Below are 20,170 nucleotides of genomic sequence, written 5' to 3'. Positions count from 1 at the left end.
GTGAATTATGCGAACAATAATTCGCCGCCTCTAAACTGCGATAGGATACGGTAACAACTTTAACGTGAACATGGCGTGACCTCGTGCTCGTTCGCGCGATATTTTCATCAATTGATTAGTCTTACTATTCTGTTCAAGTGTTAAGGTATAATTATCAAAATGTGATCTTAAAAAGTTACTTCGTATGCATATATAATACTGCCGGAGTTCTCATATTCGAAATAACGCTGTCTTTTATTCTTCATAACATAGCAAAGAAATAAACTGTTCAAATAAAAAAAAATGCATTTTATAGAGGATGAATAGTATATTTATTATTTCTAAGCGGAATTTCAAGACGTTAACGTCAACCTTATATTTTTTATTAAAAAATGTCAAACATCGCTAAAAAAAAGCCATTTTTTACATATTAAACTTTAATTATCTTGGAAATTTGATGTGCTAAAATCTTTTCGCTTACAGCATCGTTTTTAGCATCTAAAAATCTGTAAGAGACACGTAGTCCGGTTCAAAATAATTTTTTTGCTATAAACTACTCTAGCAGCATAATTCATCGCTCGATACAATGTTGGCTCAATATATCCCCAATGTATGCCAATGTTTAACCAACGTTTCGCCAATGAATTATTCTGCTAAGGTAGTGTTACTTATGCTATTTTTATACTTTATTTCTCTTAATTTAATCCAAAAAGTTCTTATTTTAATTTAATATCACTTATTGAACTTTAATTTTTTTGTCTTGATACAGTTTTTGTTTTGATTAATCTTTTCTCTAATAAAAAATATAGTAAATATTAAGAATAATGGAAGCAGTTCCGATAATCTTGGCCTTGACATATAGTACCTGTATGTTGTCAAGATCACGATCCTGAATAACAGGTTCTGTGACCTCCAACAGGTTTTAACCTGTCTCTCGTCTTTCGTTAAAAAGTTATTGTATTAACAAAAAGGTTTGAAAAAATGTACAATGAGTATCAGTTTAGACGAGGATATGTAAAATAGATTACATAAACTAATGATGATTTTTTGCAAATCATATTTGAGAAAAAAATAACTATGCGTATATAAGATGCTTGTTAGTCTCGTTATACATTTTTCAAACGTTTTTCCATCATTACAGAGCGTTGCGTGTTATCTGTATTGCATCGGCAATCGTAAGGCTGAATACATTAAATACCGTAACATATGCATTTTGGACTGTGTACGCGTCAACACTTTATGCATGTTGTTCCTCTCAAAAAGGATAAACAATTTGACATTTTCTAAGATTTCTGGATATTTATCCAAACAATAAAATATGTACAATTACAAAGTATTACAGTACAAGCAATATTATCCATTTAGAAAATATTTTAAACCCGCTGTTTCGTTTTTTACCTTATTTACGATTCTAATCGAAGTTCATAGACTATTTTGCATATTTGAATAATATTGCTAATACAAGTCTATCGATATTAAAATATGATAAATTATGGCATCAATTTTGATGTCTTTCTCTAACACATGTGGCCTTTTAAGATTTATTTTTAATATAACGTTTGCCAAATTTATAAAGGCATGAAGATATTATTCTTTAATTATTATAATTATCATTATATATATACATATTTAAGCAGGTATTTATGTTTATTTTTATATATCTTTAATATATAGAACTTTGAATAACATTAATGGAAATTTATTGATCGTTATTTTCTTTTACTTTTATACTTTTATAAAAAAAGTACTACATTTTTAATAAATATTTATTCCTTCTTTGAATTCTTCAATAAATAGATTTAAACTGATGAAAATTCTATAATAGTTAAAACGTATTGCTGTCAAAGTTATAAATATAAATTATTATATTTTCTAACACCTTACTTGTTCGATCATTGTTTATTTGCAATTGTATTATTATTGCTATGCAACTGAACAAGCATTAATTTGAATTGTTTTGTTTAATAAATATTTGTTTGAATAATACTAATTTAACATTTACTTAAGGTAAATTAAATATTTATTAAATAAAAAAAATAGTTAAATCAAATTAACGGTTCTTGTATCAAATAACTAAATAAATATAAATAAATATGTTTATATTTAGTAAATATTTAGCTAATATTATTTAAACAAAAATTTAATTTAGTATTTTTTTCTTAAGATATATGAGTCACCAAAGAACAAATTGTGTGTAAGTGTATTTTTATATGTGCATATATTTTAACGAAGAAAAAAGGAAATTTTGCAATTCATTCGACGCACTTTATTGATGCATTGCGCATACAGACAGCATGCTAAAATAAATCACGATGTGATTTAATTATAGTCGAGATGTAAACTGAAACAAAGAAAGACAATTTCTTCTAGTTAAAAGACAATTTTATTATACAAGAATAATGTTTAATAAAACACTCATTGTGATCACAACAATCAGTAATGTGATGTATGCGGTTTGATCTAAATCATATTCACCGAAAAATTATCCAGGTAATTAAAATTTAAATAAAATTTTTTTATCAAGTCTTATTATTATAAATGCATCTTTAAACTAGAAAAGTCTTATTTTTATAAATTTTTATCTGTAAACTGATAAGTGAGATTATAATTAACGTTTTTTTTTTTCTTATAAGAGAAACAACGCGCTGAATCCATTGAAGACACATGCTGAAGACAATTACATCTTTACTTATGAAAAAAGATCAGTTTTTCATCTATCCTTATAACAGACGTACAGCAGTGTATAAAATACATTGATGCATTTATACAGCCAATATTTTACGAATGGTTAATAATTTTTATTTAAGATTACGTGCACGTGTCATAAAATATATTATAAAAATCGCTTTAATTTATTATTAACATTCGTTCGCACGTCTTATAAAAGTCTTGTAAAAGACTATCACTCATTAATTATTCCGATATTGACTACATGATTGCTAAATTTGAAGGATATTGTTGAATAATCAAATTCTATGAATGATTGAATGATGGTCTTTATTTCTGAAACCAGTTATTCATAGTTTATTGTTGTTATGACGACACAGAACAAGGTGGCCTTGCCTTTGATTGCTAGACGGTACAATCAAGGTCTCAGGTTTTCCACTGCATCCGAGTCTTCTTTGCATGTTTGGCTCTGTGGTGGGTTCATTGAATACCTCGATCTCGGACGGTGCAACACGCCTCTGCAAATCACCAAGTATTAGAGTTCAGACGTCACCGTCGAAACAACTTTAAATTCTCGTAATCGATTCTGCATCTCACGGAACAATGTGGAAATGGTGCCAATTCTATTGCATTTTGCTTATACATATATCCGTATTGGCGACGGAAAGGAAAACTGCCCTCGATTCGCCGTTTAACATCATGTTGCTCCGTGCCTTCCGAAATTGGAGTTTCGATGCTTTCGGTATGTTTAACTAGTGATATGAATGATACAAAATTCTTTGAAAATTCTATTCTTATATTTTCCTCGCAAATTGTACTAAAAACACGCTTAAGGCAAGAACACATGATAGACAAGTGTTGGCTGATGATTGTGTCGTTTTATGGAAAATAATTAAAATTGTGTTATACTCATATATGCGATTATACACACTACCAAGGATTTTTCATAAACGGCACAATAGTCGGCCTTTTTCTAGTACTTTTATTCTTATTATCACCTTATTATATTATTGTCAATGCTGAAATCTTTTTCTAAGAACAAGAGCGCACAATAGACAAGTGCGGCCGGCTGTTGTATCGATTATAAAAAATAATTAGAACTGTGTCATACTTATGTATACGATTACATACATATGCATTACGAAGGACTTTTATTTATAACACTTTGTTTATGTGTGCTCTTGTTCTAAATAATTTTTCAATTTTTATTTTGATATAAGATTACAATCATAGACGTTCATTTCAAATTCATTATTATATTAAAGCTAAAAATTTTATTAAAGCCATTTATGACGTTCCCGAATCGCCGATATAATAACACACGTGTAAGGGCACAAAACCATTAATACGCATAAAGCAATCAAAGACAATCAAAGTAACGGCGATCAACGTTAGAGAAGGAAGCGAGTTCATTCGCGCGTGTTGACAGCCAAGATCAAATTTAGGCACGGACCGTCTATCCTGGGAAATTGCTTGGCAATTTGTTTCGCTCGTTATATAATTTAGCGAGCAGAGATTCGCTGTAGCATGGGCGTAATTATATATCCATCAACAAAGCCTTGGCAAATTTTCGAACAAATATTAAGGGCACGTTCCACTAAATACTGTTAAATACATGAAAATAATAACGATGAAATCTTGTTGTTCGCGAGCGTCGAGTGGAACGTATAATTGAATCTTAATTGAATCTTAGCTGATATTATTTCATATCTACCTTGTTAATTTCTAAGAATACTACAACTCAATTATGCTTGAAAACGTTTATCTTATTCAGAATAAGATAAACGTACGAAGAGAATATATGTATACTAATCACAGAATATTCCATTTCTCTTGAGCAACATTTCTAAACAGATTATTTAATTATTTCATTTTGATCTTTCCTTAGCAAAAATATTAAAGGCTTAAGAATTTTTTAATTATAGGAGTGAAAGAAGAAGAAAGTCTTCTTGTAAATTAAACTTTGGAAGACTAAAATAAATTTTAAAATTATTTTATTCTTAATTAACTTTATGTGGAAATTTCATTAATATAATTATAATGTATTGTAAATAAAATTGATATTACAAAAATAATTCCAGAAATGATAAGAAAATATTTGCATGAGAAGTAAAATATCTAATATATTCTTACAATTTGTTTTGAAATTTTTGTTTTTTCAATATTTTACACATACAAATACATCATGATCTTTTCTTAACGTATAAAGCAGTTAACTATGCATATAATTAATGTACATCGATAGTGTGTAATAATAACAATTAATAATAAGGTAAGTTTGACTCAAAAAAATAATACACAATTTTTCCGTTATAAATGCAAAATATTTTGATGATAGACAGTATTATAAACATCTAAGAAACAGCGAGGAATCATGCATTATATTATTACGAGCTATTTTAAGTTTTTATATATAGATACGATATTCAAAGATACGACATGTGAGACTATACGAATGAAATAAATATTTATGTTTCCACAACATGTCATTAGCATTAAAGATGAATAATGCGTACTTAATTATCTGAATTTTTACGAATAATTGATATATTCTAAATAGTTAAATTATTGTCATTTAATCTAAATATATTTATTTATAATTATAGATTATAAATTTATAATTTATACATAAATTTATATTATATTAAAGATATATTTTGGAAATTTTGCGAAGCTGTGATATTACGATGCGATGATTTTCTAAGGACAAAAAATTCTCACGTTATAATGATTAAGGTCGTAATGGTACAATTTTTATTTACAATTTTGATTTTTTTATCTTGAGTTTTTTCTCATAAAAGTTGCTTCTACTGTATAATCAAACAATTATCTATTATTCTCAATATTAGCATAATTGTTTTGCTGACTAACTTTAATCAAAATAATAATAAACACGTGTACGTGACGTGACGATTATGACGTAGTCTAAAAGAAACAGTTTTTTTTTTCCGGTAAACGCGATGAGCGAATGTGACTCGCGTCTTCGCGGTACTTCTTCCTATTTTGTTTAGCTGCTCTTCTACATAATTCATCATCTTGTTTGATAATTCGATACACGTACTGTACTGCATTTAGGATCTCATTATTTTGTACTTTATTATTATTTAACTATAATACCTTCGTTTTTTTGCTAAATTCAACGTATAATTGAAAATGTTAAATTACATAATCGTGTCATAAATTCTATCCTAAAATAATAAATAAATAAATAAATAATTCTCTAAATAAAAGATAAATTTATTTAAAAAATGGACTTACTTTCTTCATAAATCTATTTTTAAGCATAGAATTTATGGCACGATTATATAAAAATCTGAACTTTTACATATAAGTAAAAATAATTTATTTCCTAAATTTAATTTTTTGAAGATAAAAAATTTATGATATTATATAATTTGACATTTAAGGTTACGTCTGATTTATAACTACACGAATCATGCGATAAATAAAAAAAAAAAGTGAAGGTTTTTTAGCAATAAATTAAAAATATTTATCAAAAGAAATAAACTGACAAAGCAATATTAAATGTATAATTTATACATTTTTGTTTTAAAAAAATGGATTTATTGTGTAAAAATAAATTTATAAAATAAAATGTATAATCATTTTAACCAATTACAATGTATAAAAATAATCATAATTAATAAAATATTATGTTTATTTTCACAAATTGAATTTATCTGAAGAAATTTGTGATAAAAAGTAAATATTTTTGATAGTTATGATTATTCTTGTATTGTTGATCAACAGAACGAGTACACATTTTATATTATTCTGTACTTTATTAAATTAAGTCAATCCAAAAATAGATTTCATTTATTTCGTATAATAAATCTATTTTTAGAGATAATTTATAATGCAATGATATTGTGATATTGTGTGTATCATCTTCTTTGTAAATTGTAACACCCAATTTGTTCTCGTAGGTAGAACAGGAATGGAGGAAAAATATCTGCAAATAGCAAGACAAAGAAACAAAATGCAAAAAAGAATTCCCAATTATGTTCCATTTCCTTGTAATGTGACAGGTAGGTTCTTGAGAATTTATTTTATATTTTTTTTTATCAACAATTATTTATTTTCATAATTATTTTGCCTCTTCACAGGTTAGTATGAATATATACTTTTATAAAAAAATATTGTCATTAAAAGTTATAAGGCTTTATAACTTTTAAATTATACTGGTAATTTTTCTTTAATAACAAATAAATAAGGCATTTTACTTATAGTTCAATATTTTTTAATGTTTCGTTTAACTTAATTAGAATTTTTCTTTTAGCAAAATTATTTGTTGCGCAGCATTATATATATACAATAAATAACAAAAATCTAAACAATTTTAATAATTTAAAATTTTATTACAGAGTAAAGTTTATTTAATTAAAAAGTGTGTGTGATTTTATTTCAATCATTACTACACCATATAAAAATTACTGCATGTCAGTTCAAGGTTTCATTGAAGAATAATCGATTCCAAGTTGTGTAGTTAGCAAATTATTATTAAAACAATAATAGACTGTAAAACAATGTGTATTTGAAAGGAATCCGTCTGATTGACGATAAATTTTAGATAGTCGGTCGCCAGAAGTGCCAGAATCGGTGCATAAATTAAGACCAGGTGATATTGATGTCATTGCTGCGATGGGTGATTCTCTTACAGCTGGAGCTGGAATTTTTGCAGACAACGTGCTTCAAGTCGCCATAGAAAACAGAGGAGTTACTGCGGCTGGTGGAGGCCAAGGCACGTGGAGAGAATATTTAACTCTTCCCAACATAATTAAGGTAAACTAAAATTAAATTTGACGACCTTTTTAGAGTCGTAGAATTTAATTTGCAACATGAACAACGTGTAAGATGTAATAGATAAAAAATGAAAAAAAATTGGTAGTAATTAAACGTGATAGAGTTAAATCATAATCAAAATCATAATCAAATGTAATTGAAATATTTAAAATTATTTACGTGATTTACTTTTTAATTACATTTCGTTATGTATCTTTAGGACGTGTTTTTTTTAAATAAGGATAAATGTTGAAAAATTAAATACTTCTGTTATCATATGCACGTATTTATAAATACATAGATATTTTAATTTTTACACATACATATACGTATTTCGTAAGTTTAGTTTTGAATTACATAAAATTGATTACCGATTATTCCTAGTATTATTCCATAAATGCAATGTTATGTATGCGTTATATTTAGAAAATCTGGTCACGAATGATTTTGTCAAGCTTTTACAAGAAAGAGAAAGGTATATACACTTTCTCTTTGTAAGTATATATATATATGTGCGTGTGTGCGTGTGTGTGTGTGTGTGTGTATGTGTGTGCGTGTGTGCGTGTGCGTTTATAATTCTAGTTGAAGTTGTAAAGTAATAGTATAAGTTAACATGAGATAATATACAGAGAAGAATATATGTATTTTTCTTTTTTATAAATTTTTTATAAAATCATTCTTGATCAGATTTTTATTATAGAGTATTTAGTTATATTATTATTTAATAGCATTTTTCGTTTGATCACAGACTCCGAGTCGATTATTTTTCATTTCTTACGTGTAAAGTATAAATAAGTAACTTAAAAAATCGCCGATAAGATTAAGAATTTAGTCTCTTCGTTTTATTATTAGTTTGTCTCTTTGTGAATTCTTTCTTAATAAACAATAATTAAAAAACGCTTTTAATCTTTGAAATATTATATAATTAAAGCTAAACTATATCAGGGCTAATTAAATTTTATTAATGAGAGTCAGCGCAGTTGTTAAAACGAAAGTTATTAATTAAAATTAATTAGGTGTAGATGTCTCTTTTATCAATTGAACGTTTCAACTCTTTTCTCCTCAGCATATACAGATAAATAAAGCTGGGATTATATGAAAATACTTTATGTTATTAATATGAATACCAAACACTTTGCACCTACAATTACGTAAAAGCAAAGCATTAAAACCTACTTTTATTTTGCATATTTTGCATATATGTGTCTTTTTAAGCATATTTCTTGTAAAATTGCATATTTATATTTTGTCAATTATTGATTGAAATATTATACATATGTACGATCATTTATATGTTTCACTTTCTATCGTTTAATGATTTCACTCGTATAATGCGGGTACTAAACCGCTGAAGTACGTGAATCTAAAGTAGACCATACATGTTTGAACATACTCGGCAAGTATCAGTTGGTAGCTAGCTCGGCGGATATGCGCGACGCGCGACTACCTCGAGCTCATCTGTTTGCCGAACATGTCCTGATATGTTCGACCGTGTTTGACCTCCCTAAAAGATGATGCGCAGTGTAGCTAGTCAGTTGAAACGGATTAATTGCACTGATAACTTATTATATTTTTATTAATATTTCTTTCTGTGCTTTTCATTTAATAAGCATACATATATATATTGCATATTTTTGCATATTTTTACATCATTTCCTAATATTTTTGCATATTTTTACCAAATTTTCTGCATATAATATGTGCATATATTTTTGTTTTTACGTGCATATACAATAATTCTTAACTTAAGATATAAATATAGATATAAATATAACTAAATGTAATCAAGAAAACCAATATAATTAAAAAGCTCAGATGTACATCAAGATTTTTTTTTTAAATTATGTGTGACGTATCATACATTGTTATCAATTTTGAGATGTCAGTGTCGGTAAAATGACAAGGCAATCGACATTTTCTTCGCAATACACAATTCAATATCTTTGACTTTACTATTTAAAGAAACGTGACAAATACAAAAGAAATAGTTGCAAAAGAGTTTTAGCATAATATTAACATAGTCATATTTTTGTTTCACGTTGGACTGTCCCTTACGAACTTTCGCCAATGATTGCATTCGATCTTCACGAGTGTCTCGTATTTTAGAGATTATGTATTAAGCGTGTAAATTGCAATTTGCTGCCTCTTAACTTTTGAACAGTGGATTACCAGCACAGCCATCGATTATTCCTGACTAATAACAATTTATTTTATGTATGCTACAAGCAGCTTTTTCAAAATCATGTTTACATTGCAGCCTTGACAAAAAATATTAAGCGTATTCTTTCCTTACTTTAGTAAATGTCTTACAGAAGATTTTTGGCCAAGATTATATAGCATCCTGAAATATATTCTTTTCTGAAAGCTTATATTGTATTGTTATATAATCTTATATAATAAAAAGAAAATAGGTTTTTTTTTTACCAGAACATTAAGCAATTTGCCGAGCGAAAGTTAACGTAATTTAAGACATAATACTAGTTAATAGGATCATTATCATAATCAACATTAAGCAATATTTATAATTATGATTTTTTTACGAGCTCTTTAATTTCTTTCCTTATTTTAATAAATGTCTTAAGAAAATGTTCTTTTCTTTTCAATTTATTTTATTTTAAATAATTTTAGAGAGTTTACAATTAAAATCACAATTTTTTATTTTTAATTTGGCTGAATAATAATTAAAAATATTCATATATATGAATCGGCTGGACAAAGATTGATTTAGATAACAAAAATTATATTCTGAGAGAGGAGTAACTTTGAAAATTGGCAATTATAAATAGAAATTGAATCGATAAGAATATATATATATATAAATTATGTGAAGCGTATCTTGATGCTTAATAGCTATCATATCCAAATTTTTACAAACATATCTAAAGCAAGCTTGTCCAAATTCGGCTCGTGAGTTGAAACGCTTTCTATCTGTCCGCCGTCGGTAGAGCGAGACGACACGCGGAAAAATAGAAATGTTTCGGCTTACGAGTCAAGTTTTTGACAGTCCTGATTTAAAGACTGATCAAATACATGTACAAATTAATCATCCATAAATTTTTAATACATTAGGAATTCAACCCCAATTTGATAGGATTTGCATTGGGAGACTCTTTGACTACTCACAAAGAATCACAATTGAATATTGCTGAATCCGGTGCCGAATCCGCGGATATGATGTACATGGCGGAGATGCTGGTCAAGAAGATAAAAAACGATCCGCGGATAAATGTGCAGAAACATTGGAAGGTACATTGCGCTAGACAAATTCAATTTGTTACAAACAACGAAAAAAATTCAATACAGCATATGCTATTACTATGTTTCGTTGTTTGTAATTACTCAATTAAAAACTAAACGTTACAGTTTTAAGCTAACTTTTTCTATGGCAAAAAACTGAATGGAGCGTTTCATTGCTTGTCATATTTTGTTAAGGTAGTTATACTCCAACTATGCGAATCAATGACAGACTCAAACATGTTCCTAAATTTCAAGCAAATACATATATCGTTATGTAAAATTTAAAAATAATAAAACGAAGTATTTTATAACTTATAATATTAAATCATAATAAAATAAATTAATTTAAAAACAGGAAACGTCCTTCGTATCACGTAGTAAATAAAAGAGAAATTAGATTGTGGCAACATCGTATTTTTGCGCGCAGACAATCAATATAAGCACAATATATCTGTCAAGATATTTATACGAAAAAAAATCCAGACAATTGCGTTAAAAAGGAAAATATATCAAAAGTAGTTTTAGCAAAAAAAGTAAAGCGGCTCTCGCAAAGAAACGACAAGAATGCGAAAGACAATTTCCTTATCGGTCCTTGAAAATGCGACGTTGTTATCTAATGGACATCATCAGTTCTCGAGAAAATGTATAAAATCAAGATTTTTATTACTCAAACTTCATATCATAAATATTTGCAGTATTGTTACACAAGTTTCCTCACAAATTTAACTATTTGAGACACGTTTGTTATTAACTTTTTGAATGTGATTTCGAGGCTATATGAAAATTCGTGTCGCATCACAGCAAAAATAGCTATACTACAATGGTAGATATACAAAAATCTGCGATATTTGATTGATTATATATCAGGAACGGGACGATAATTCGAGCTTATCTTTTACAGGTATATGTATAAATATTTAAATTACTTGAGAAAATTTCCAGACATTCTTGGATAATGTATTTCGGAATATAATTATCTTAATTCGCTACAATAAAATATCTTGTTTTTGTGTAAAAAATTCTGTATTCTTATTAGAGCTCGAAAAGGAACCGAGTAACGTAACATTCAGGTATCCGCCCGCGAACCCGTTACCTGTGCACACAGATTTAGATTGGTCCACGAATAAAAGTTATCGCCGAAAAAGTTTTTCCCGGAAAGAGAGAAAAAAAGTTTTATACAAAAGTTGAAGATTTTCTTGGGGAAAAAAAGATAGAAATAATGAATTTTATAAATAATGGATAGAAAGCACTATCAAGATCAGATCAAGATCGACATATTGAATTTTTTAAATAGGAAAATTCCCAATTTTTTTATTACATATTCTTGTAGCTGAAGTCAAGTTGTTTACAAAATATATACTATAATAAAGTACTTTTTTACGTACATCTCGCTTGAAAATTGCAGTACCGCCGGTATTAGCATTATCGTAGATATTCAATATGTCATTGTGTATTATGTCGACAATGAGAAAGGTTACTCAATTCTAAGTTATTGATGAATCTTATAACAGAAGAAATTTAGTACATAATGGCACCTTCAATATAAGATTGTCTCTAGTGTACTCGTACATGGTTTAGGAGTCATGAATTCTCTTAATTTGATTTATTTACACAACGAATCTGCATCGAATTGATAAAGGCATTATTGGATTTGAATCATATGAAGCGCAGGATATCATAAAATAGATAGGCGGATCACTAAGAACTTGAACATAAAACAGTAGGAACAGTAATAAGCATTTTATTATTTTTTTAAATTTGAAGTTATATGCGATTATACTGTATGTAATTGTACTAAGTTTTAATTTGTTCACTAAAGAGGATCATATTGAAGGTTGAAATGTAAGACATTTTAGACTATATTCTGTAAAAGAATTTTGTAATATATGATTTAGCGTAAATTAATTAGCCAAGTTCGAATAGTTTCGAATTTAATTTGAACAATATAATATTTCATAATTGTTTGTAGTCCAACTCATAATAAAATAGAGATTTTTAAAAGAATGACTGTTACCCGACTTTAAGGTAAAGAAAAATTATTAACATATCTTGATTCGTTTGTAGAGATTTTCCTTTTGTTTGTAGTTGAATATTTCAAAAGTTACAACATAATTTAAACTAATTAACTACAAATGAAATGAGAATTACTGACAATAATAAACTAATTTGATTAAAATTATATAAAATTATATAAAATCAAGTAAAATTATTTTGATTTGCAGTTGATTTCGCTAATGATTGGAGCCAATGACTTTTGTAATGAAATATGTTCGGTTTCATCACCTTGGTCAATTCTTGAAAATCACAAGGTCGATTTACTTCAGGTTTTGCGGATATTAAGAGATAATTTGCCGCGGACTTTTGTAGCGTTGATTCCGCCGCCACATTTAAAGAGCTTGGTCGATATTCGTAAAGAAAAATCATCATTCAAATGTTTTGTTACAACGGATGTCGAGTGTTCCTGCTTGTTTGGTCTCGCATTTCAACGTTATATATCGATATATTATGATATTATGCGACAGTAAGTGATTAATATAAAACAGAAAATAATCTAAATTATATTATTTATCAAATGTTAGAAATAATTACTTTTTAAAGTAATTTTAATTCATTCAATCTTTAATCATATATATATATAAAGTAAAAATATAACTGAATACAGCTGATGCCGAATATCAGATATTTTCTAGATATAAAACATATATTAGTGATAATAAGAATTTTTAAAGCATTTATACCATGATACACATCATTTTAATATAAAATTTTTTCCGTATATGTATATACATTACTAGAAATCAGATAGCTGGATATCCGGTTGCGTCTTTAATTATCAGATATCATATTAAATCAGAAATACATATTTAGTAATGTGTAATATTATAAATTAATATTGTTATTAATATATTATTATTGTCACTATAATTGATTGTAAAATGTGGATTGATTAAAAATTCGAAAATATGTATATTTTAGATGGCAGATCTTAGATATGGAAATTGCTGATTATCCAGAATTCCAAAGAAACGACTTTGTAGTTGTAGCCCAACCTACCTTAATGAACATAAGTATACCACTTGATTCAGATGGATATTCCGATATGACATATTTGAGCAGCGATTGTTTCCACGTTAGTCAAAAAACCAATGCTCGTTGTAAGTTTACTCAGAATTCTCTAAGAAGTGTTTCGCTAATAATTAAGTGAATAATAAAAAAAGCTATTAAATATTAATAATCAAATTAATAGTTAAAAGATTAATTTTTTATATTTAAAATGTTTTGCATAAAATGCGTTTTATTTCTCAGTTCGATATTTTATAATAAAACAATGTGAGAAAGTGTAACAATATTATCTGGTAGAATGTTATACTAATATTAACCAGTTTGATCAGTTTAACTACCTCCACGTAGTAGTGGATTTAGATTGCCAAATTGTAACAGTCGCATTAGCATTAAGTTAGCTTACGTTTTTAAATAGTATAAAAAGAATTTGGTACAAACGTTCAAATATGTTTCATGAAATTAAACTAACTCTAACTAATGTTAAAATAAAATTAGAATATTTTTAATTATTCAGGATAATTCGAAAAATTATTTCTAAAAAAATCTTTTCTATTTTTGCAGTTGCAAACGGTTTATGGAATAACTTGTTAGAAACAGTGGGTGCTAAATCGATGACATGGATCGAACCTTTTCATAAATTTCACTGTCCAACGCTGGAGAGACCCTATTTAGCTACAGCATTAAATTCAAAGTAACAATTTATTACTACTACAACTACTTCTGTGTTTAAAATGAGAAATATTGGCACTTGACGAAAGAGAAAGTGTCGATAGCATTATTAGGTCATCAATCATAGTTGCGATCCTATGATTTTTAAATAGAGTAGCAGTATCAATTATTTAAACAAAATGTCATGATGTATTTATTAATCCTTTATAGAACAGAAATGGAATAGATAGAAGATTATTTCTATGTCAATTTTATTCTATGATACTATAAAGGATGAAATAATATTAATTTAAATAATTAAATAATATTAATTTGTCAAATACTTTATCATTTGCCATCTTCTCTGCAGATTGAATATGTAATTTAATTTAATAGTAACTTGATATATTCTTAGAATATTATACCGTGCAATAAACATGTGAACGACGCATTTAATGTTATTTCCAAAAAATAATTCAATAAAAGAGAACTTTTTAATAAATACTTAAAAAAATTTATCTCTCTCTACGTATGCGATATGAAATTTTAAACGGGTTTGAAAAGCGCATAAAGTCTTATCGTAATATTGGCTGTAGCCTCTTACTCACTCTTACTCACGTACCTCTACCGCATAGGAATTCGAAAGAATGCAGGGGAACCGTAAATATGGTCATCGTACAAGTGGGGATTACATCGATGGCCACAAGAACGACTCTTTCTTCAACATGCTTCATTCATGTTTAGTAATGTCATCCGGTAGTATCGGTGAAGAATATCGGCCTCTTTTCTACATCTTTTTTACATCTGCAAATTGCTAAGTTTTTTATTTTGAAAGCAGTATAATTTATTAAATTGATTCGGCGCAATAAATTTGGTGCTTAAATAATTATATAACAGGTTTGTCGTTTTTTGTGTAAAAAAAAAACAAGGACAGTTTCTACTTCTTCTTCTAAAAGGAAGGAAAATGTTGATAATAGAATTGAAGAAAGCATCGTGAAGGAATAAGAAAAAAAAAACTGACCAAGGAAAGGTCAGTTTTAAATGCTAGACTTACGTTCTCTGAAGAAAAATACAACTAAGATGGAAGATAACGAGAGTTACATGGCATTTGATTGATCTCTTAATCGTGTAACGATGCGAAATAATAAATCATCGCAAAGCAAGGTATATTTATATACGTATGTACTTACATATATGTATATCTGTATATTTATATATGTAATATATCCATCGCGTAAATTATAGTATGTAATTAGTCGAATTTACACAAAATAGATTTATTAAAAGTATTTAATTAATATTAATAGAAAGTTGTTAATTATTACTGATTCACGGAAAGATAAAGAAAGATATTTTTAATATATATGCACGTTTCTTGACATACATATATACATAGTAAAACGTTTGCTGTGCATCCATGTAGCCGTGTACGCAATTCAATATTTTTATGATTTTGCCTCTATTCTTTTTCATGTAACGAACGAAAAATTACATTTTCTAAAGATGAAGAATGATTTATGAAAATGCCCAGGAGGCTAATATGCGAGTTTAGACATCAGCGAAAGTATGTCTTATGTTTCATAAAGAAAATTCCGACGTAAAACGATGCTTTCAAAGTCTTCGTTGACACTTTTGGTTTTTTGTGAAATTATAAGAAAACATTGTTCATTGTTCATGTTCATTCCTATCTGTACATTTTCGAGTGATCGTTTTCTTTTTTTACGAGGGGACAGTCATCGACATATCACAACATTAATTAATGATGTGAGTTAGAATGTGAGGCAATTTAAAAAGGAATGTGAATTTAATACGTTTTCAATCGAACGATAGGCTTACGCAGAGCCAAATTTCGGGTCAAGACACCGGAAGACGTTCACTTTCTCTAAATCATATTATAGATAACGAAGTTAACGGAGCTAGAAAGAATTAAGAATTACAACTATATTATTGCGAAAGGAAATTATATAATACTTTCTTTTATTCTCTTTTTATTCTATTTAATTAAATTGTGCTTCTCTGAATTTCGTCAATTTGATGCTGTTTTTTATATCTTAAAACAATCTTGATAATGCTGAATGACGTATTATTAGAGTCCGACCGAAACTTTTTCCGAAACTGAAAACGAACATTCATTATGTGTCAGTTTCGAATGAAACCATATAGCTATTCTTTATAAATATTAATTTTAATATGGATATATTTACTGTTTCAATAATTAGACATTTAATATGTGTAATTCTATTAAGAGAATTGTCTATATATATAGCCTTTATAGAATTCTTATTTCTTAATTTTCGGTTTCGATTGAAATTGATATATGGTTAAGTGTTCAGTTACAGCAAAGTTTCGGTCAGACTCTATATGTATATTATTATCTCGCATAAAATGCAAGAGATTTTTTGCACCTTAGAACGAGTTTAATAATTCTGAATGACATATTATAATATGTAAAATCTCTTGCATTTTTATTATTTTAATAATGCTGAATGACGTAATATGTAAAATCTCTTGCATTTCGTGCGAATATGTCATTCAGCATTAAGATTATTCTAAGATGCGAAAAAGCATCAAATTGTTAAATTGCTATAGTTAATTTAACTCGTGATATTACTGCGGTTATAATTTAATAGAGCTTGCGTATATGTAATCTTTTAAAACGCGCCGAAATAATTTTTCGGTCTTGAAACGCAAACTCTACTAAACTATAACCGCAGTAATATAATATCACGAGTTAAATTGACTAACAATACAACAAATTGATGCTTTAATCCAAACTTTACAAGGAAAAATTCATAATTTCTATTTTTCTGGATTTATAACAAAATTAAGAAATTAATAAAGTTTTTTTACATTTTAGTATTTAATTAGCATTTTCAAAAATATAATTAGAAATATTAAACACAATTTTACTGTGTTAAAATTGTTGCTTGGAAAAAATGTAGTACAAAACGGCTGCACTTTGCCTTAAATTTAAAAAAAAAATTGCAGAATATAAATGTTTTTCTTTTATATCTAGTGAAAATTGGTTAGAAAATTGTTCGAAGGAATTTTATTATATAAGATCAACTAAACAGCTCTTTACGATGCGATAGGTAATCGCCGTTAAATAAACAAAAATCCGCTAGTGGCTTTATCGATATGACTCGTTGTATATATAGGTAATTAACGGTTTGTATGTGTATGTCAAAGTTTGCAGTTCTCTTCAGTCGAAGACGCGGAAGATCTGTTAGAGACGTTCGCGTTGTAGAATTGGAGGAAGCGCGCCGATGACAAGCGTAAGTCTCGTTTGACCAAGTCAAAGGCCGAATAAAATCTTTCAACATGGAATCATAGTCATTTCAAGTGCAGAAAAGTCTGAAGAAAATTGAAAGTGGACTTTCTTTGGTAGACAATTTTTAAAACGTTCGTCATTTTTGAATTATGAGAGCCGAAATAATTTGTTTGCTTCTCATCATCACTAGCATCCCTCTGGGCAAATGCGATCTCTTCATGGATTTTTTGCACAGCGTATTTCAGGGAGGAAGGGTAAGTTTATTATTAAAACTGCGGAATTGAAATATTGGTTGAATTTTTCACTTTAATTGAAAGGAGAATACGTGAAACATGTCAATTTTTGTTCTCAATTAAAAAAATAAGATGTGTAGATTTTTAAAACAATTTTTGAGCTGCAGAACAAGCTTAAAAAAAATGAATCAACCAATATTCCATGAACTTGAAGGGAATATGAAATATAAAATAAATAAATAAAGTGAGTAAATAAGCATAGATTTTTGCCATAAAAATAAATATAATATGATCGTCTTTAATATTTTAATTCTCAAAAACTTTATAAATATATTATTATACCTGCGCGTGTTGAGTAGGCCTGGATAATAATTATGTAACTTTTTTCTTAGGACAGAAATGTGAAAATTTTTTGTATATATGTATATATATGCACGCGTGCATACATACATAAAAATCTTCACTTTTTCATGTTCCCGCTCTAAAGAAAAAGTTATATAATCAGTATCCCAAGCAAATTGGCTCAAGTATCTGGTTATTAAAAGTTTAAAGAGTACGTCTTTGACGTTTTCGAACATTACGTAGTATAAGTTTGTTCATATTAAACGAATTTTCTTCTTTTGTAAAACGATGTCTCTTTATTCTTGAGTGCGATCGTTGAACGGAAGTCTGAATTTGTTCCCCGATCATAACAATATGACATTTCGTTGTGATAGAGTTGAGAAGGAAATAAATGTACCAAAACTCAAAGGATGTAAAATGAGAATCAGATACATTTTGCACGTTATCTTCCAGCCTCCTAACTCTAGATTCTAATGGTGTTCTCGGGGAGACATTATTAGCGCTACTTCTATCATCCTATTTTCGTTGTTCATTAGTAAAATAAGGATACAATAGCGCTAATAGCCTAGTCTCCCCGAACGCACTTTTGGTGCATTCAGATTAGAAGCATCAAGTGAGCAGCAAATGATGGATTAAAGATTTATGAGTCTCAAGTTTAGATGTCTACGGATAAACTCCAGGGATGCGTACAGACTATAACAGAAAGCGTCGAGCAGCGAGCAATAAAATCAATCAGGCGATATGGGCAATGTCCGAATTTGATACGCCACTGCCCGTATTGCCTCGCTGCTTGGCGCTTGATACTTCTACATATTATAGTCTGAATGTATCCCTGGAGCTTATCCGTGGACTTCTAAACTTCAGACTCATAAATCTTTAATTCTTAAATGCTATTGGGGATCCAAAAGACTCCAAGGCTTTTTCAATCGTATATATATTTTATAATCCCGCTGTTAATCGAATTTCGTGCTTCATCCATTAATTTAGATTCTCAATTGAAAATTATCAATTGAAAAGTTCGCAGCAAATCGGTCTCTGTATAGCAGCCAAATAGGAACGGCGCATTTCGAAGCGGGGTACAAAATATCCCCCCCCCCTCAGTGTGTCATTGCTTAAAATGTAGATATACAGGATGTATTTGAAATAAGAGGGTTAATTATTATATAATTGCATTAAATTGTCATTATTGTGAATTAGGAACTATTTATTAATGAACATTATAACTCCCACTAATCATATAGTGCTATTCCTAATAAAAAACTGAGTTGGAAAGTCCTCTACCATTTTGCAATTTACAAAATAATTAACAAGATATTAATTTCGAAAGATTGCTGAATAAATGGATAAAATCGATAAGACAATTTTAAGATATCTTTTAGTGTTTTTTGGTGAAATATCTTGAAGATATGTTTCTTAAAGAACTTTTAACGGTATTTTAAAGTTGTTTTATACGTCGTTTTAGACATTTTACTCATTGAATGACTAAAAAAAGATATTGCAAAGATTGGAAAATGAATACTATATGGTTAGTGAGCGTTATAATATCCTGTCCATTAATAAATAAATCCTAGTCTATTAATGACAATTTAATGCGATTATAATTAACCTCTGTTCATTTCACTCATATCGTCGACATCAGCGTTATCCGATGTGCACCGCAGGGAGGAGGAGTTGCGCAGTCGGATTTTGCATTTCATTTGGCTCTATAAAAGGATTCAAATTCTATTCATATTATAAGCTCCGAGATTATTTGTGTTCTTTGAGCTCCCAGACTAGGCGCGCGTTCGTTCGATCGATTATATCACCCCTCCGCGATACATGTCGACTAATGCTGATGTTAATGCTGTGGGATTAATTATGTTTATATTGCTCTATTTACGCCGAAATTATAACATCGATGTGATTGTAAATCGAGCCGGGTATAAATCGTTGATATCAAATATCAATT

At 28.4% G+C, this 20,170-nt stretch overlaps 2 protein-coding genes across 3 annotated transcripts in view; both read left to right on the top strand.

Annotated features, from left to right (window-relative positions):
* The first annotated feature begins 3,013 nt into the window (after positions 1-3,013).
* On the top strand, positions 3,014-14,579 carry LOC108747538 (phospholipase B1, membrane-associated-like). 2 transcript variants are annotated; one of them, XM_018485102.1, is made up of 7 exons: positions 3,014-3,388; positions 6,573-6,674; positions 7,217-7,428; positions 10,498-10,674; positions 12,888-13,186; positions 13,642-13,820; positions 14,290-14,579. In XM_018485102.1, exons 1-7 carry the CDS (start codon positions 3,250-3,252, stop codon positions 14,421-14,423), a joined length of 1,242 nt encoding a protein of 413 aa, XP_018340604.1. In that variant the 5' UTR covers positions 3,014-3,249; the 3' UTR covers positions 14,424-14,579. The 2 variants fall into 2 exon arrangements, with proteins under 2 accessions (XP_018340604.1, XP_018340603.1); XM_018485101.1 differs by having other exon boundaries at positions 6,573-6,678; positions 7,221-7,428.
* A 3,217-nt stretch (positions 14,580-17,796) lies between these two features.
* Positions 17,797-20,170, top strand: part of LOC108747305 (phospholipase B1, membrane-associated-like) — a 20,818-nt gene continuing 18,444 nt past the window's right edge. The window contains exon 1 of the mRNA XM_018484696.1: positions 17,797-17,901. Coding sequence (XP_018340198.1) covers positions 17,797-17,901 — 105 coding nt within the window. The remainder of the gene's footprint in view (positions 17,902-20,170) is intronic.

This window comes from Trachymyrmex septentrionalis, unplaced genomic scaffold (genome assembly GCF_001594115.1).
Source record: "Trachymyrmex septentrionalis isolate Tsep2-gDNA-1 unplaced genomic scaffold, Tsep1.0 scaffold2, whole genome shotgun sequence".
Lineage (NCBI taxonomy): Eukaryota > Metazoa > Arthropoda > Insecta > Hymenoptera > Formicidae > Trachymyrmex > Trachymyrmex septentrionalis.
Note: the sequence above shows the minus strand (reverse complement) of the source record. Positions and strands in the feature narration are given on the sequence as shown.